The sequence below is a fragment of the Suncus etruscus genome, chromosome 9, assembly GCF_024139225.1.
Source record: "Suncus etruscus isolate mSunEtr1 chromosome 9, mSunEtr1.pri.cur, whole genome shotgun sequence".
NCBI lineage: Eukaryota > Metazoa > Chordata > Mammalia > Eulipotyphla > Soricidae > Suncus > Suncus etruscus.
This window is the reverse complement of record NC_064856.1, coordinates 53840422-53861715: the sequence shown is the minus strand read 5'-3', so window position 1 is coordinate 53861715 and position 21294 is coordinate 53840422. Positions and strand designations below refer to the sequence as shown.

At 32.9% G+C, this 21294-nt stretch overlaps 1 protein-coding gene across 1 annotated transcript; it reads left to right on the top strand.

The window, feature by feature from the left end:
- The first annotated feature begins 17042 nt into the window (after positions 1-17042).
- LOC126018326 (olfactory receptor 52Z1P-like) lies at positions 17043-17981 on the top strand. Its single transcript, XM_049780480.1, has one exon. It carries the CDS (start codon positions 17133-17135, stop codon positions 17979-17981), a length of 849 nt encoding a protein of 282 aa, XP_049636437.1. The 5' UTR covers positions 17043-17132.
- Positions 17982-21294: the final 3313 nt, after the last annotated feature.

Below are 21294 nucleotides of genomic sequence, written 5' to 3'. Positions count from 1 at the left end.
GATTAGTGAGAAGTAGAAAAAAAATGTAGGAATACTATCTTCACTGGGTTGGGCTCAATTATTTTAAAGGTTAAGTGAAAGAAAGAGCTAAATCTACTACTAAGGTATAGTTGCCATTTTCTGGGAAAAGTCAATATTCTGGGATCTGCATTCTGGCTATACCTTGCATCCCAGAAACCAAAGCTGTAAGGACATTTTGAAAAATAGAGAAAAATATTGTTTTTGATTTGGTGCTAAATATTATCCAGGTAAAGGGATTTTAATCAAGGCTATGATTTGTGAATATCAGCAGAAGGGAGAATTAATTTTAAGGCCAAATAATATGAAGGAAATATAATGTCAGTACCATAGCACGAATCTCAGAAATCCCAGTAATCCATGCAGGGGTAAAATCTTTCAAAAAGGGTATCTGGTCAAATATTTCTTGGGGTGAACCAGTCATTCATGTCAGGAAAATTCAGAGAAATTCATCTGATGGGCCTACTGAATCACCCCTTTAATGGAGATGCCTATGCATGGCCTGACAGTTACTTCTGACTCTGCACTCAGAAGTCATACCTGGTAGGGTCAGGGGACAAAATGGGAGCCAGAAATCAAACCAGGGTTCATCCAGGTTGGCAACATGCAAAGTAAATGCTCTACTGCTGTGATATGCTTCAGCCCCAATAATTAACTCTTTCTAATAAATATGTGTACTTAAATAGGAAACAAATAATTAAATAGATATATACTTCATATTTTATATATTTTGACTTAATTTTATCCTCAATAGCATCATTAACATAAATTTTGTTTGAATGGAATATAAGTGTTTTTAATTGTATGATATCTGGTATTTTATAAAAGATTTCTTTCTAAAATAATATTTAAAAGTCTTGCTATTTTCTAGAAATTTTTTATTTTAAATCTTACATTTTAAGTATATGGACTCTTATTTCTTGAACTTTTATTGTGATTTGTGAATATCAGATTATTGTAGAATGTAAATTGCAGGTTATTTCAACATTTTTAAGATAAAAGTGGTTTCTGTCCACTGAGTTACCTCTAAAATATCTAGAGTAAAAAAATTAATCTTTTATGTGGACATTAATTATTTACCTCTATATTACATATGATTTGTGCTAAAAGAAAGGAGGTGTTCAAAATATTTCTACAAGTCATTTATATGATTTTAGTTTTATCTAATGTGAATTAAGCTTAATCAAGTTCTCTAGGTTCTGGAGTTGAAATAATAATATAGTCAGTATAGCATTTACCATGCACATGGAGAATTTGGGATCTACCCTGACCATAACCATACAAAATTATAAAAGCAAAACAAGCAAAACTGAACAAAAAGATCTTATAGGTCCCTTAGAGTTTTATCAAGTGACCAAGAAATCCCAATTCATTCTAACACCCATCAGGGAATATTATAATTGGTGGATTACAGCTTTTTTCTCCAACTTGAGCTAAGTATATGTATGCTATGAATCAGAATAATGAAGACCTTGATGCTGTTTTTGTTGAAGGATGATCACATAAACAGGAACTCAGGCTTACAGAAAAAGAAGAGTATCAATTGCAGAGATATAGCTGCCTAAAAGGCTATACCTGGGATGTCTGCATATGGTCAGACAGCCTCAGAACCAAGTGGATTCAAGTTTATGACAGTGATTCAGTACTGCAGAACATAGCACAAATGAATTAGATTTTCATCTCCATAGGAGAGAAACATTAATGAGGAAAAAGCAATGAGTATTGGTGATGTGAAGCAATGACAGTATTCTTCAGGGGTCTGGTAAGAGCTGTTTCTCTGCAAAGATGATATTCTCCTTATTTCCAAGTTTATCCACATAATTGCTCATTTTCTTCAAAAATAATTTCTCCTTTCCACAACTCTGTACTCAGTTAAGTATTTTCCACTTGTAATCCCTTTCTTGCAAATAAGATCACCCTTATTATTACGTTTTTGGCTTGATTAATTCAGACAGTAATTATTCTTAGCAAATAGAAACTAACTCATGTTTCTAGAAGAAAAATTTCACCCTTTTAATTATAATTCTATTAAGGATAGACTGGGAAACCATAGAATTAAACATTAGAAAACACCTAAAAAACAAAGTTTATAATGACTGAGAACCTATAATGCTCATCAGCATAGCTATTCTGTCAAAAATGACCCTGCTTACATGGTACCTTTGTTGTTGTTTTTGTTTTGTTTTTATTTTGGGGTCACACCCAGCAGTGCTCAGGGGTTACTCCTAGCTCTAAGCTCAGAAATCGCTCCTGGCAGCCTCGGGGGACCATATATGTTGCCGGGATTCAAACTACCGTCTTTCTGCATGCAAGACAAAAACCTTACCTCCATGCTATCTCTCCTTCCCCTAACATGGTATTTTTACTTGAGGTTTAGCAGCATGAATCACAGCTGATTCCATTAAGAGCTATGTTGGTTAACATAGTTGATAATGAACTGTGGCAGAAGTTAACATGTTTGAAGCTTATTTATGAAATAATATCTTTTTTTTTGTTTACTGAACAAGAAGATGTAATTTCTATCTTGGTCTTATTTAAAAACATTATATTTAAAAATAATGATCTTTATTATACACTAATTTGATATAGAAAGTATATCCTCAATTAAATTTTTCAAAATCTCAGCTCAATAATTTGAGACATAATTCATTTAGTTTATTTGCTTTATTGTCCTCCCTGGAATTTCTGTTTTTTCCCAATAATTTTATTTTCAATTTTGGTTTACATTTGACTTTTTAAATATAAAATGTGTTTTTTCATTTTCTATTTTATTTTAATTCCAATGCCCAAGTACTTAGAAAATGATACAAACACTCCAAAGCATTTGTATCTCATTAATAATTTGAGTTTATTTTAAAATGGTGAAACTGTAAGCTACTAACCCAAAATAAAGTTGTTCCCCCATCTTCTTTTTTTTTTTTTTTTGTAAATCTCTTTTGATTCGTAAAAGCTCACCTAGATTACTATTGACCTTCCCCTCCTGGTGATGAGAACTGGTCTAATAAAAAAAAGAGCAGTTCTGGCTTTTGGCCTAGGCAGAGAGCCAATGAGAGTAAAAGAGTAAAAGCAAACTAACTCCAATGACAAAAATAATTATGAGGGGCCAGAGAGATAGCATGGTGGTAGGGCATTTGCCTTTTATGCAGAATGACAGTGGTTTGAATCCCGGCATCCCATATGGTCCCCCGAGCTTGCCAGGAGCAATTTATGAGTATAGAGCCGGAGTATCTCCTGAGCGCTGCCTGGTATGACCCAAAAACCAAAATAATAATAGTATTAATTATTATTATTATTATTATTATTATTATTATTATTATTATGTGTGTTTTTTTGTTTTTGTTTTTGGGACACTCCCGGTGATGCTCAGGGGTCAATCCTGGCTATGCGTTCAGAAAAATTGCTCTGGGCTTGGGGGATCATAAGAGAGGCTGGGGGATTGAACCACAGTCCATCCCAAGGTAGCACTTGAAAGGCAAATGCCCTACCGCTTGCGCCACCGCTCCTGTCCCATGAGTGTATTTTGTCCAGAATTTATGATTTGCATGTATTTAAACTGAAGAAACTTTTATTTTTAAATTTCAGCAAGACAATCTTTTGTGGGGCTGGAGAGATAAGTACAGTGTGTAGGCACTATCTTGCACATGAGAGAACTGAATTCAGTCCCTGGAACCTTATATGGTTTCTTGAGCTTCTATATGAGTGATCCTTGAGTACAGAAACAAGAATAAACCTTGAGCACCACTGATATGACTCCTATGTGTTTTCTTGCACTTAGGCATTGCTGCTACCAAACCTTATACTCCCAAAGATACTTTCCTGTGAGTACTGTATCTTAAAAGTTTGATGATTTTAAATCACATTATAAATTTTATAAATTTTTAAAAATATCAGCACTATGCAAAATGTTGGGGGGGATGTAGATTATGAAAAGTTTCTCTGAGAATTCTTTGCCAATACTACCTTTATGTTTTCACTAAAAGGATTTTCAGTTTTACACAGAAACAGATGATAGAAATATTAATGTTACCTAGTTTTAAGTAACAACTCATAACTATATCTAATCTCTTTCATTAGACTCATTATCCTAGATATATGGAATCCGAGAATTTGCCACTTCCACTAATTTCACTGAGACTGAGACCTGCCTAGTCTAAACATTTCTAATTTAGGAACAATAGGACATAAAAAAATACTGGAATGTGGCTGGAATATGGGTTATGAAGAAATTCGAAAACTGTTTAAAATTCATTCTCTGTAAAATAAACACTTCTATTTTTTCGTTGATTGTTCAGCAAATACACGTCAAAATATAGTTGCCAACACACTTTTATTTTTCTCACAGTCTCTGTTGTTAGTATCATGTTTCTGTATTAAAGATCCTGGAATCTGCATATCCTAAATTGAAGTCAGGATGGTGTGGAGGGTCCTCTAGTTTCACCTCACAATCAAAGGGCAATGCAGGGAGCCCTGTCCTGTAAGCAGGTCGTTGTTGTTAAGTCTTCTCAGTGTTAAGGGAAGTCTCTTTTGAGCAGGTCAATGTCTGAGCAGTGTAGGGTCTTCCGTGGTAGAGGATTGCTTCCAGGTGATGTTATAGACAAGCCTGGATGTTTCGTGGATGGCTTCCCTGGTTCAGGGGTAAATGGAAAATGCCCTTTCTTCTGAGGTCTGTGCCAGGTCGTTATGTCAATGTTCAGGGTGTAAGGTCCCTTTGCACTACAAGGTTTGTGTATTCTAATCTCTATTAGATAGGTTTGTATGTATAGTATTTTCCCATTTTAATGTGCCTATGCAAAAATGGAGCAATGCCACGTGGTGTTATTGGTGCATATGGGGGCCACAAGTACAAGTCCAACGATTCCCATGATATGGTTTAATCATAAGCATTAAACTGGGGGACTCTTTCACCAAAATACCTTGTTAAACAGCTCATAAATTGTCATGGATTCCTCTATGCAACATCTTTGAACCTTTTGAGAACTGCAATAAATCACTGAATTAGTTTTCTGGTTTTAGTGCTATGCATGATATCCCTTCAGTAACAATATTGCAAACCACAGTCTTTAAAGGGGAAATATAGGAATGGGGAGAGAAAGAAAAAAAAGTTTGTTACAGAGGAAGGCCGATGATGAACAAGAGGGAAATTGAAGGCTTTGATGGTGGGAATTGGGCACTAATGAAGTGTCATACGTTGTACAACTAAAGTCATGAACAGCTTTGTAACTGTGGAAGAAATGAGATCACACACAAAAATAAATAAAAATATTGAGAGATAATAAAATTAAAATAAAATAATAAAGAATAATTTAATAAATGAATGATAAGTTCTTTTTTAATTCCAGGAACTCAAAACAATTAATTATAATTATATGTGAGACAAATATGTGTTTACTCAATTATTATTTAAAAATACTTGAATTATAGTGTATATTTAATCGATGTGCATTAATAAAGTTATTAAAAATTAGGCTTCCACATATAGTGTTTGGGAAAGCTGATTAGCCACATCCTCTTAATTCATAACTAATGGTATACAAAAGTCAATATAGAATTAAAGACAGATATTGGACTTAATTCATACATTCTATTTAGAAAAAGATAGGCATAACTCTTCACTGAATATAGAACTATCATCAATGATACAATGCCATTAGCTACACAGACAAATAAAAATAAACTAATAGAATAGGAACACATCTAATTAAGAAGCTTTTGCACTGAAAATTAAGTAACTACAAAAAAAATCTACTACTTGGATTTTCCCACCATGAAAGTGAAAAAATGGTTAATATATAAATATATAAAGCACTAATAAATTTTGGCAACAACAATAAAATAATCCCCTCAAAAACCAACAGACACTATCAGACACTTTCTTAAAGAATACATTCAAGGCCTAAGCAATAGTACAGTGGGTAGAGTATTTGCCTTGTATGTGGCTGACTTAAGTCAATTCCCAGTATCTCATATAGTGGAATGACTCTTGATTATAGAGTGAGGAATAACCCCTGTGCACTACTAAGTTTGATTAAAAATAAATAAATCATTCAGATGACAAATAGGTGATTTTAAAAAATGTTCTCTCTGCCATTTAACAATCAGGGAGACAAATCAAGGTAATAAGATATCACCTCATCACCTAATCTTGTATAGATGTGGAGGGAAATGAACTCCCATTTATTGTTGGTGGAAATGTCAACTGGTTCAATATCTTTAGGAAACAGTATGGACACTTCTCATAAAACTAAGAACTGAGTTTAGATATGATATAGTAATTCTACTTTTTGAATTCCAAGGGTTCAAACAACTATTTCAAAGAGACCTTTGTGTCACTATATTCATTGCAGCACTGTTCACGATAGTCAAAATAAAAAAATCATCTATGTAAGAACACTTCAATAGTAAAAGAAATTGTGTCATATATCTTACACAATGGGATGAATACTATTCAGTTATAAGAAAAGATGCAGTTGCAATATGTCTGTGTGAATGAAACTATAAGAAATCATCCTGAGTAAAGTTAGCCAGAGTAAAGAATTATCACTTTAATATGTAGACTATAAAATACACAGCAGATAGTTAAAAATGGCCAAAGAAAACAGAACTGTAGGTTTATTCTACAGAATTGAGTATATCTGTAAATGTGATATTTTGGATATTAATGAAGGAAAGAAGCACTAGTGCTAAGATAATATATGCAGGAAATCACTGTATAATAAATCCTGGTACCAAAATAAAAATAAAGTCTAACATGACTGTATATCAATAGTAAATATAATCTTACAAAGCCATTTTAAGAGTATGTTAAAATGATAAAATTATAGAATATATTATTAAAAAGTTCTATTTAATAAATGGAAAAATTCTATTTTGAGTATTTTCTTGGGGTCAAATATTTTTAGAACATGTATAATAAATAGTTCTAAATAAAGCTAAAAGTAAGCTTTTAATTTGTGAATGAAATGTAACCTTTTGATATCACACCTTCTACAAAAATCATTTCAAAATGGATTAAGATCTTGAGATCAGATCTGTATCCATAAAGTTTATTGAGGAAAACCAAAGACAGAACACTTCAAGATATAGACCTCAAAGAAGTCTTTGATGGTAAGATGCCAATGGCAAGATCTCTAGCATAAAACCTAAATAAGTGGGACTATATCAAACTAAAAATTTTCTGCATGGCAAAGAAACATGGGCTAAAACTCAGGGACAGCTAATGATTGGGAAAAAATTTTGCACTCTACACATCAGATAAAGATTTTATATCTAGGATTACAAGTACTAACAAATGTTAGCCCACAAAAACCTAAAAAATGGGGAGGAGAACAGACACTTCTCTGACGAAAGACCAACAAATGGCTAAAAAACACACTTATTATTAGGGAAAATACAAATCCAAGATAACAATGACGATATCATCTTACTCCAGTGAGGATGGCATATATGAAAAATAATGGGTACAATCTCTATTGGCAAGGATGTGGTAAGAATGGAACTCTCATCCACTGTGGTGGGAATGCTGCTTGTTCCAAGCCCTGTGGAAAACAATATGGTGGGTTTTCAGAATTCAAATTGAGCTATCATATGACCCAGCAATCCCTTTCTTGGATATTTCTTCCCAGGGCAGAAAAAATTCATCCAAAAGCACACCGGGCTAGCCACTTGCAAAAAATTGAACTTAGACTCCCAGTTAACATCATGTACGAAGGTAAAATCCAATGGATTAAAACCTCGATATCAGACCCGAAACCATAAGCTAATTAGAAAACAACATGTAGGCCAAAACACTCCAGGACATTGAGACTAACAGGCATATTCAAGGAGGAAAACTGCACTCTCAAGCAAGTGAAAGTAGAGATTAAACAGATGGGAATATATTAAGCTGAGAAGCTTCTGACACCTCAAAGGAAATAACGCCAGGATTACAAGAGCCAACCACTGAGTGGGAGAAATTTACTTCACCCAATACCCATCAGATAAGGGGCTAATCTCCCAAATATACAACACACTGACAGAAATTTACAAGAAAAACTCATCTAATCCTAACAAAAAATGGGGAGAAGAAATGAACAGACCACTTTGACAAAGAAGAAAATACAAATGGCCAAAAGACACATGAAAAATGCTCCACATCACTAATCATCAGGGAGATGCAAATCAAAACAACTATGAGGTACCACTTCACACCCCAGAGATTGGCACACATCACAAAGAATGAGAACAAGCAGTTTTGGCAGGGATGTGGAGAAGAAAGGAACTCTTATCCGTTGCTGGCGGGAACGCCATCTGGTCCAACCTTTGTGAAAAGCGACATAGAGATTTCTCCAAAAACTGGAAATCGAGCTCCCATACGATCCAACTATACCACTTCTAGGGATATATCCTAGGAACACAAAAATGCAATACAAAAATCCCTTTCTCACACCTATATTCATTGCAGTATTGTTTACAATAGCCATACTTTGGAAACAGCCTAGATGTTCCTCAATAGATGAATGGTTAAAGAAACTATGGTATATATACACAATGGAGTATTACGCAGCCATCAGAAGAGATGAAGTCATTGAATTTTCCTATACATGGATGTACATGGAATCTATTCTGCTGAGTGAAATAAGTCAGAGAGAGAGGGGGGGGGGCAGAATGGTCTCACTCATCTATGGGTTTTAATAAAAATGAAAGACATTCTTGCAATAATAATTTTCAGAGACAAAAGAGAGGAGGGCTGGAAGTTCCAGCTCACCTCATGAAGCTCACCACAAAGAGGGATGGGTTTAGTTGCAGAAGTAACTACATTGTGAACTATCCTAACTATGAGAATGTATGAGGAAGAATGCCTGTCTAGAGTACAGGCAGGGGTTGGGTGGGGAGGAGGGAGATTTGGGATATTGGTGGATGGTGATGTTGCACTGGTGATGGGGTGGTATTCTTTACATTACTGAAACACAAAATACAATCATGAATGTAATCAAGGTGTTTAATATATGTATATACATATATACATGAAAGTATGCACACCGCTAATCACTGCAGCAGTACAATAGCTAGGACCTGGATTCAACCTAGATGTCCAAACACAGATGAGTGGACTATGAAGATGTGGTACATATATACAATGGAATAGTACATAGCCATAAGGAATGATACAATCATGCAATTTACAGCAACATGTATGGAACTAGAAGATATATTAAGTGAAGTAAACAAGAAGAAAAATGATAAATACAGAATGATATCACTTATATGTGGTATTTAGAAACCAATGGTCTAAATGGTAGATATCTCAAACACCCTAGGCACCAGGGGATAGCAAAAGGGACACACAGTGAGTGGAAGAGGAGAAACATAAAAGCCTTATTTTCTATTCTATTTCAAAGAAACCTGTAGCAAAGGATACAGCTGATTATATTGAACAGGTGTTCAATCAACTGCTCTTTATAGAGGTCTATAATGATGTTCTAATGCTTTCATCCACAAATACGGATGCAGAATGATTTTGGAAGTCAGGGACTCCTAGAACAGTATTCACTATAAGAATGTTTTAGTGTCTTAATTTATTATGTCTATAATAACTTTTTAACTTCTTTGTCCAGAGTTGTTCTTGAAGGTAAAGGTTGGTGAACCTAGTTTTGCATTTCAGTACTCTACCTTATTTGACTCCAAATACAGTGTTCATTATGGTGATGTTTTGATGATTCTAATTTACCAGCTTTCCATTTGAATAACACGTGCTGTTCTTGATCTAATGTTTATGTTCACAGATATCATTGAAACAGAAAAACTGCACACCATAGACTTTTGTTACTGTACTCAATCATTGAGTAAGTTTTTGTAATTTTTTTAATTTAAGCTAGTTTACTATTATAATGCCCACTTTGTCAGTTTATTTTTAGGAAAGGAACCTGGATGCTCAAGACATGGTAGAATTCATGGGTAGACTCCTCTCACAGTGCTCACTACCATATTGCATAGTACGCTACTCATGAAAATTATGAATGTTCTAAGTATGTTCCATGCACAATATCAGCCCAGGAGCTTTTATTAGCAACATTTGCCTGCCCTTCCTTTAGAAATTGCCTAGAAACTGGAAAATCTTTCTCCCTGATATGCCAGCCTCATACTTTTTAAGTGCATGGCCCATCCCACCAGGTTCAGTTCTTCAACTTCAACTACAAATATATTTCTAATGTCTTGTTTATGTTTGTGTATGTGGTGGACACCTTTATGTCTTTCTAATTGGTATTGCACATAATACCTGTTTATGTTGTATGTAGTTCCTATTAATATAACCCCTTCTCTCACTGCCTATCACCTTACAAATCCTCTTCTATCTTCTCAACCTCTCAATCCTGATCAGTTAACTCTCTATTTAACCCTCTTTACCCTTAGTTCTTTTCTTTCTTTCTTTCTTTCTTTCTTTCTTTCTTTCTTTCTTTCTTTCTTTCATTTCTTTCTTTCTTTCTTTCTTTCTTCTTTCTTTCTTTCTTTCTTCTTTCTTTCTTCTTTCTTTCTTCTTTCTCTTTCTTTCTTTCTTTCTTTCTTTCTTTCTTCTTTCTCTTTCTTTTCTTCTTTCTTTCTTTCTTTCTTTCCTTTCTTTCTTTCTTTCTTTCTTTCTTTCTTTCTTTCTTTCTTTCTTTCTCTTCTCTCTCTCTCTCTCTCTCTCTCTTTCTCTTCCTTCCTTCCTTCTTCCTTCCTTCCTTCCTTCCCTTCCTTCCTTCCTTCCTTCCTTCCTTCCTTCCTTCCTTTCCTTCACTTCCTCCTTCCTTCCTTCCTTTCCTTCCTTTCCTTATTTCATCTTTTTTTCCCATTTTCCTCTCACTATATCGGTATTGATGAGGACTCTTACTACCCTAACAACACTCAGAGGACTGCCAAGAATCAACTGGGTCATCAGAGTGAAAGGCAAGTGTACTATTGCTCTGGCTCTCAACTCTCTTCTAATTTATTTATTGTCCTTATTCTTTCCTTGCATTTACATATTTTCTCTGAATTTATTTGTTTTTCTCCTTCTTTCTACTTTGTTTGTGAATATACTATTGTTTGGTTTTGCTTCTACGATCACTAATGTTATTTCATTTGAATCACTTTTTTATATGAATTTATATTTATTACTGAAATACTTTTGTGAGAATTGTGTTTTGCATTTTTCTAGAAAATTTGTCATAATTTAATCAATGTAATATGAATGAGGGAAGTAGAAAGCCTGTCTCAAATACAGGGCAGGGGGGTAAGGAGGTGGGAGATTTGGGGCATTGGTTATAAGAAACGTCGCATCTGGTGAAGAGGAGTGTACCTTTATATGACTGAAAACCCAACATACAATCATGTTTGTAATCAAGTTGTATAAACTAAAGACAGTAATAAAAAATGCAGAGAAAGAGGGGGGGACTAGCAGAAAGCTTAGCAGGAAGTACATGTGGGGAAAGCATATGGCAGAGAAAGGCCATGAAATAAAGTGAGCTAACTCTGATGAAAAAAAATTGTCACAGATTTAAAGTGATGGAACATAATAAATTGTTCCCCAATTAATTTTCATATTTTATTGTATAACCAATACAATTATCCTTTATATTTAGCCATTCAATTTTGGGTACTCATTTATGAAAATAAAGTAAATATTTCTATATGACAGAAACATGCAGCTATAAATTTGAAATACATTTAGTAAAACATTATTTATTATATTCATTCATTGTATTTAAGTTTTACATTATTTTTCTAATATCTTTTAAACTCCCTTATTAATATTAAAAATGTATTCACCAGTATATTCTATAATTTATTTTCCTAGATACATTTTATCAATAAAATATGAATTTATTGAAAAAAGACTACCAGTGACAAACTGTTCTCAAGTCATTTGAATTTTATATCAGTGCATGAATTCTTCTTCCTTTATTTTATGAACCTCTCCTTTATCTCTCTAAAGAACCCATATTTAGTGTCTTTGGCCTTTTTCATAGAACCTTGGAATTACAGATTATATTTTACATAATCTTTTTATATCCATTTTTCTGCATTTTTTCTTATAAAATTAAAGAAGAAAAATAAAAAGAAAAGGATGAGGGCCAGTGGTCAAGTGGTCTCAATTCATTGTTAGAGCAAGAAAGGACAGAAGTCCAAGACCAAAGTCAACAATAATAAAATCAAGAAACATAAAACTTTCAACAATCCTAAAATTGAAACTTTTTCTGTTATACTGGCAGACCGGAAGAAAAGGATGGTATTATAGGATGCACTCTGGTCCATTGGAGAAAGGAGGTTGACACTGGTGCTGAAATGTCCCTGATTCACTGAAATTCAACTATGAAGGACTTTGTAGGTCATAATAGTTTTAATAAAATAAAATAAAATAAAAGAAACACCTTATTTTTCTTAAATGTACATTCTCTCAATAAAGTCTGTTTACTAAAAATGTGCAAGTCATGAACAAGTGAAGCAATTTTATTTAGTATTATGCAGCTATTACAACAAAAATAATACTAATATTTACTAAATTAGAAATATCTCATTATTCATATTCCAGCAAAAGCTCTGTAGCATTTTCTATATTAGCTTATCTAAGCAACAAGTTTAAATGAGATTCCCATATCTTTTGGAATAGAGAGGACTATAATTTATTTCATTATGACCACATTAAATGTCACATAGGTAAAAATATAAGGTTTACATGTTTCATCTATGCATTTAATGTTGCTTGATTTTTCATAATGGTATGAGTTACTTATGCATTAAAATTTACTAGACTATGTTCAAAAATAAAAATTATATTAAAAAATTTACTAGACTACATTAAATTTCAAAAAACAGCAGAGACGTGATCAAGTATTCCTCTTTGAGTTTCACAGTCATTTTGTGTCCTAATGTCAATTTAGAAAATTCTGGATCTCTTCAAGTTCAAAGGTATATTAATTCTCAAAACAAGCTAACCTAATGACCTTAAAGTAGTAAAAGAAATGCTAAGTTTGATATATTTCTTAGATAAAGATCCTTATCAAGCACAATGTCATGTGGACAGAAATGGTCTACTGTTTAACCCATTATTCAACATTATAGAATAATATACTGAAGAAAATCTAAGATACTAGATATGCCTTTATCAATAATTGTATAATTTTCAACCACAGGTAGTAGAGAGTAAATATTTATTCTCTTCAAAAGCATTAAATCTGGCTGGGCGGTGGCGCTAGAGGTAAGGTGCCTGCCTTGCCGGCGCTAGCCTAGGACGGACCGCGGTTCGATCCCCCAGCGTCCCATATGGTCCCCCAAGCCAGGAGCAACTTCTGAGCGCATAGCCAGGAGTAACCCCTGAGCGTCAAATGGGTGTGGCCCAAAAACCAAAAAAAAAAAAAAAAAAAAACAACCAAAAAAAAAAAAACAAAAAAAAAAAGCATTAAATCCAGAATGAGCAAAATAAGCCAAATACGGTTGGTTTATTTCTGAATTAACTATCTATAAAGCACATGCAATATAAACTAAGTAACATCATAAATAAGAATTATTTTAATTGATGATAAAGGTTGGATACAAGCTCTGAAACCATAAAATATTGATAATACTTTCCATGACATTAGCCTTATGTATATATCCGGGGATACAACACTATTAATAAAAAAAAAGTAAAAATAAGGCACAGAAACTAAAAATAACTAAAACTTCTATTAGTTGGAAAGAAACTATTATAAAGATTAAAAATAAAATACATTATTGACTGGCATAAGCTACTTTTACATAAAATGGTGAAAAAAGAGTTTTACAATTGATATGCAAGCATCTCACCACCACAATCTAATGAATCTCATCAGAAGGCCCACTGAGAAGTTTTCCCTCAGCGTGTATGGCTGACCAAGATTTTTGATAGTGAAAGATGATATTGCTCATGTTTAATAACAAACATTTATTTGACTTAAATATGAACCTCTCATTATTAATCTGAATGTCCTCAGAAGAACCACTGAAAAGTCTTCCCTCAACGAGATAACTGATTAACTTTTTGATAGTGAAAGATGATATTTCTTATGCTTAATACAAAGTTATTTGGCCTGTATATGAATCCCCCTTCTGCTATATTAAGGTGTATATAGTTGAACCTTTTACTTCTAAACATAAGGATTTTTACAGGCAAATATAGACTTTATTAATTTCTCTTTTCCTGGAAAACTCAGCACCAAAATATACTCAAGTACAATTTTATTTCTCTTTGTCTTCTGTATGCCTTTGTAGTTTTAAACAGAAAGGAATGTTCTGCCTTTTGGACATCTCTAAAAGACTTAGAGCATTTGCTAATTAATTCTTGCCTCAGAACTTACATCCAAAATTTTGTCCAGAAAATAGCATTGGGCTATTGAGAAAATCTTCAACAGGTAGATTTGCATGTCTTTCAGCTAAATTTGTTTTTTCCTAAAAACTATATCTTAGTCAGACATTAGGAAGTTAGTTATCTGTATTAGCTCCTAAAACAAAATCTGTTCCTCAGAAAATAGAATAAACTAGCTCCTTGAAATTTTTCATAATTAGTATTGACATCCAGGATTAGCCAGACAGAAACTGCTTTAAGATGTTAAAATGTATCTTTTGTTTTTAACTCTAGATTCTTTTTTTTTTTTTTGGGGGGGGCCACACCCGGTAACGCTCAGGGGTTACTCCTGGCTATGTGCTCAGAGTTGCTCCTGGCTTGGGGGACCATATGGGACACCGGGGGATCGAACCGCCGTCCGTCCAAGGCTAGCGCAGGCAAGGCAGGCACCTTATCTTTAGCGCCACCGCCCGGCCCCTAACTCTAGATTCTTAATTGAAATGAATATACTCATCGGGAGCCATGTGAATTATTTTGTTTTTCTGTTTACAGGAGAGTCATTTTGTAATTTAACATAGGAGATCATTCTTTTTATGTCATAGAAAAAACATGTGGCTGACTAAATACCTCATTTATACCCCTTATTCTGCACATTAAAATTTAGAATGCTGTTTTTCCCACATAGAATTGTATGGTCTCTCATTCTCTTCATAAGCCATTCATGCATCCACTTTGCTGAGAGAATTTAAAGAAGTTTTCTAATGCAACCAGACCAAAGCTAGCTCGTGGCATCAAATATGTGAGGGCTAAAATACATGTTTATAAATCCATACCAGCGTACCATTCACAAGTTATATTTTGAGCTTCTTTCATGGATTTTCTGATCCATCCAAATCAACTGAATAAAAGGTAGAATGAGTATCTGACATGCAAAGAAAACTTGAATATTTGGTTTTACATGCAAATATTGGGTCTTAAGTAAGTATTTGAGAATTTTATTCTCAGAGAAAACTGGTCAAAGTGAAGAGGGACATGAAGTGCTTCTCTCTGATCAATACATAGCAGAAGCCAGCTTTAGGTAATGTCTTTTTACTAAAGGAATAAAATTCAATCCTCAGGAGTACAGAAAGTAGTGTTCCCTAGAGAAGCCTGACAACAGGTATAAATAGCCAGTTCTAGATTTCCTATTTATATTTTAAATGTTCCTTACTTTTATGATTTTACTGGATCAATATACTAAATATCCTCATAATGCAATACAATTATAAAGTAAGTAAATAGAATTATATAACTGTGCTTACTGACCACATTAAGGATTAAACTCCACAGGGATACCAGGAGACTGTAGAGTTAGACAGGTTGCATTTATCTCAATAGTGACTTATAATGTATTGAATCTGACTTGAATTACTTTTATTTGTTAATTGAAGATATCTGTTATTTCTTTCAGTAGATATTCTTTTGCAAAGAATAACTGTATGTTTGTGTGTGTGTTCCACACACATAAGACTTGAACCTCTTGAGCTTGTTTAAAGTATATTTTATTTGTGTTACACAGATCTAAAACTTGTATTTATATGCACTGAATATATATTTTAGCATTCAAAAAGAGTCTCTCTAGATGAGCATTGTTACTACAGTAGGTAAAATGCTTGTCTTTACTCATGGCACTGAGTTCAATACCCTGAAATGCATATGGTCTTCATACATTGCCAGGTAATCACTGAGTAGAAAGCTAGAGAAAAGCCTTGAGCTACATAATTTTTTCAATTAATTTGATTAATACTAATAGTTATTACATGACTTAGTCATAGTTAAAGAAGTTGTGACTCATTGCTTATTTTTTCTTAAAATCTAGTTCTGCTTTCAGAGATAGTATTTATTGGTGGTTAATAACAGTGAAAAATTTAACTCATATGACTGTGAATATGACCTGGATGGATATTTGAAGCTTTGTGAAAATGTAATAAATTAATGCATGTAAAACATAAAAACAGCTAGTAAGCAATATTAAATATTTTTATTTTTAAATACAGATTTAATTCTTTTGTAGATACAGCCAATGCAAATTTGAGGCTACTTAATCATTGAATTGTCCATTCACTGCAAAGAATCTATTGAAGGACCTGAGCGGTAGCACAAGCAATAAGGCATCTGCTTGCGTATGCTAGCCTAGGACAGACTGTGGTTGACAATCCCCTGGTGTCCCATAAGGTCCCCCAAGCCAGGAGCGATTTCTGAGGGCATAGCCAGGAGTAGCCCTTGAACATCACCGGGTGTCCCCCCCAAAAAAAAACAAAAACAAAAACAAAAAAAAACCCATTGAAAAAAATCTTCTAGTTTTTCTTTCAGAGACAGTATTTCTTGATGGTTAATCACAAATTAAAATTACAACCCATATGACTGTGAATGCGACCTGGATATTTGAAGCTTCTGTGAAATTTTAATAAATTAGTACATGTAAAACATAATGACAGATATTAAATAATATTAAATATTTTTATTTTTAAATACAGAATTAAATATTTTATGAATAAAGCCAGTGCAATTTGAGACTACTTAAATCATTCCATTGTCCATTACTGAAAAGAATCTACTGAAATAAAGCTTCTGATCAAATCTAAGTTATCTAAGGTAATTCTGCAGCATCCTTAGTGAGCCCTGTGTCTTTCATTAAAGGAACTTGCTCTGAATTATCTGGTCACAGATGGGTCCATTCCTTCATAATCACACCAATTCTCAGGATTTGTGGTATGTTCTAACTGGAATCCCAGGACTGGAAGATTTTCACATCTGGATCGCTATCCTTATCTGTTCTATGTACATTGTGGCTATTGTAGGCAATAGCATCTTGATTTTCCTTATTATGACTGAACGCAGTCTCCATGAGCCCATGTATCTCTTCCTTTCCATGCTGGCCTTAGCAGATATACTGCTTTCGACAACCACAGCCCCTAAGATCCTGGCTATCTTCTGGTTCCATTCCAGGAATATATCCTTTGGTTGCTGTGTAACCCAGGTGTTCTTCATACATTTCATCTTTGCAGTGGAATCTGCTATTCTCTTAGCTATGGCATTTGACCGCTATGTGGCCATCTGCTACCCACTGAGGTATACCACTATCTTGACCTCCTCAGTCATATGCAAGATTGGCATAGCAGCTGTGGTCAGAAGCTTCACCGTGTGCTTTCCGTTCATCTTCTTGTCATACCGACTCACATACTGTGGGAAAAACATCATTTCTCATTCCTACTGTGAACATATGGGCATTGCCAGATTGGCCTGTGACAATATCAAAGTCAATATAGTTTATGGCCTGACTGTGGCTTTATTGACTATAGGACTGGATTTGGTGTTCATCATTACTTCCTACTCACTGATTCTTTGCACTGTGTTTAAGATACCTTCTTGGTCTGCCAGATTCAAAGCCCTTAACACATGTGGTTCTCACTTCTGTGTTATCCTTATGTTCTATGGTCCAGCATTATTTTCATTTTTTGCCCATCGTTTTGGAGGCAAAACAATCCCTCATCATGTTCATATCCTAGTAGCCAATCTATATGTGATAGTGCCTCCTATGCTAAACCCAATCATTTATGGAGTGAAAACAAAACAGATTCAAGAAAGAGTTGTTTTGCTTTTCTTTTCCATCAGAACATTCTGTTAAAATGCTGGATGATGCTAAATATTATTTCTTAATAACAAACATATTATATTCAAAAGTTTACTTACTTTGAATAAATATAATACATGCAAATTCTACAAACATGTTAACGAAACAAATATCTCCTCAAATATCCATTTCCTTCTAAATGTCATAAATATTTTTTGCACAAAAATATAGAATACCCTTTTAGAATTCAGAAGTGGGAATAGTGATTCATTGAGCTTTTATATAGCTTTTAGATAGCTGAAATTATATTAAAAGTAAATCATTTAAACTAAAATCAGTAAGTTTATATATAAATAGTAAGGAACCACTATATGTATATCATTTCTTTTTCATTTTTGCTGTGTACACTGGTCATACTCAGGACTTAATACTGGCCCTGAGCTCTGGGATGTTATATAAGGTGCATTTGTTCTTGGAGGGTCTCAAGTAAAAACCAGGTTGAGCTTGTGCAAGGCAAGCCATATTCCAACTGTACTATTTCTTGATCCCATATCAGCTTTTTTCTGCATTTAAGACATTAAGTATCAGTTTTAATTAATACATTTGTATTCATCAATAGGCTCAGATGATTTACTTTTTGAAATAAGTAGATTATGTATTTATTTCATTAATTTAAGCAATAATATTATTAATATTATCCCACTGAAGAACATGTAGATATTTTTATATCTTATTTTTGTATATATTATAATTTCAACCCAACTCCTTAGTGGACTCTCTTGTTTTGAGCTAAAGAATGTAAAATATCCACACAAATATATATATGTCCAATATAAATAAGGCCAGGAAAGAGTATACAGAAAATTTAGAAGTAATCCTTTAAAGGTGCTAAGCTATCAATATATAATTATCTATAAGTTTATTAGATGCTATTTTAATTCCTTCTTATAAAAAAAATCCTATGATTTCTCTACAGTGTCTAGAAGAATTCTATGAGAGTAAAACCTTATCTTAAAATAACACATAAATCAAGTTTTATATCTGGACTATTTATAAAATTTAATATTAGCTATTTTGTTTTGTTTTTATTTTCTGGAGAATAACTAGGCTATTGGTTAAAGGACACTTTGAAGCATGAATTCTCACTACTTACATTGAAAAATATTCATGTTTTCTCTTACTTGTGGTAAACAAAATTAGTATAGTATGCGATTATTTGTTCTGGCTGTGATCTAGTGATTATTTTAGTATGAGCCTTACAAAATATTATCAAAGCAAATATTTCAAATAAAAATTACATATTTTATAGGTGAATGTCTAAAGGAAGAAGACATTCTCATGTGAAGTTAAAATGGAATTTTTAGAAGAGATTTCTTTAAATTACATGCTCTATCGGACATTTCAAAGTATGTTAAAATTTTTAAAGTGAAAAAAATCTTTCACAACAGGGTGAAAACATAATTATTTATCAGACTTTGACATGAGAAATAATTATTAACTTTTCCCCCTAGGCTGATGTAAAACTACTACACAATTAAAAAAATTTCTTTCACACTGGACTTCTGTTTTTCTTAAGTTAACTCATAATAATTAAACTATTGACATGAATAAGATATTATTAATATAAGTGTATCAAAATATTTGAAATATATACAAAATTAGGATATAAAATTCTGTTGCAAAATATGTAATTGAGATTTTTTAATCTAATGTGACATATATTTAGGGTGGAAGAAAACTATATATATGCATATTAATAACTTTTATTTATTTAGCAAGAAGATGATATTAAACTATAAGATGTAAAAGGCCATTAGAGTTCAACAAGAATTTCCAATAGTCATAATATGCAGCTGTCAACAGCATTACTCAGTCCTCTTGAAAGGGAATGAGGACACATGAGAGAGAAAGGAGTGGGACCTCCTTTATTGAAAATAGTACTTCTTTAAGGCATATTGAATAGAAGTCATACTTAAGCAAACATTACTATTTAAAGTTATGACAAGATAAAAATCAGAGTATATCATAAACTAGTCCAGTCACTCATTCTAGTAGACCTTGTCTTGCATTCTGTGGATTGATGAATTTCGCTTGACTATTTTCTTGATTATTAAAATGTTTATTTTGTATTTTTATTAATAAAATTATTAAAAATTTGTTGTGACCTTGAAACTTGCTAATGAAGAGATTATTATATATTATAATATCAAAAATGGTACATATGTAGAGAAGTAAATATGTTAATTATCTATTCTATAACTGTTTAATAATATTTTTATGTCAGATGTGATTTATAATTTTCACTAAATAATTTCCTTATTGAATTTTTTCCTAAATATTGAAGTGTTCTTTGTTTTATTTACATAATCAGAGTGGAATATGTTCATTTTCCTCCTCTACATTTATTGTTTACATAGGAGCAAAATATAGATTTTTGTACATTGCTCTTGTAGCCTACCAGTTTAATCTATAAGATTATCATTTTAGGTAATTTTATTGGAATATTAGGATTTTCTATGCACAGTATCACGGTATCTACAAGTAGTGATATTTTGACTTTTTGTTCACAATTTTAATTCATCTAATTTATCTTTTTAATTAATTTCCATGGTTAAGTCTTCTAATACTATATTAAATAATATTGGTAAAAGTATATTTTTTTTAATTTGCTTTTGGCCACATCCATGGTAGTCAGTGTTACTCCTGGATCTGAGCTCATGAATCACTCCTCATGGTGTTCGAGGATCATATTGGATGCAGAGAATCAAACATGATTGGCTGTGTGCAAGGGCAAATGCTTTCTCATCTGTACTATGACTATGGCTCCAGTAAAAGTGTAAATTGTTAAAAAAAAAAAAAAGCATGAATTATTAACTGGTTCCTAATTTTAAAGGGAAAGTTTTCAGTGTTTAAACATTGAGTTAGTTATATATGGTCTTATTGGTTCTTTCAATCCTCACTAGGAAATAAGAACAAGTGAAAATAAGAATCGAATCTCACCCCCAAAAAGAAAAAGGACAATACAAATGAAGCCCAAAGTAAAAGAAGGAATATAGAAAATATATGGGAAATAAATCATATTGAAATAAAAAAATGACAATAGCTCACACCAAAAGTTGGTTTATTTATGGAATAATATATACACACCTTATATTTGCAAAAAATAGTCCAGGTAAATCAGACAAAGAATAAAAGACTAGAGATAACACTATATTTCTTAGATATCCAAAAGATCATACGAGTTTATTATGCAAGATAACATGCCACTGACATCAAGAATCTATAAGAAATGGTTTAATTTCTAGAGCCCTACAACCTCCCAAGACTGAGACAGGTTAGATTTGAAAAATTGGAATGACCTTTTGCT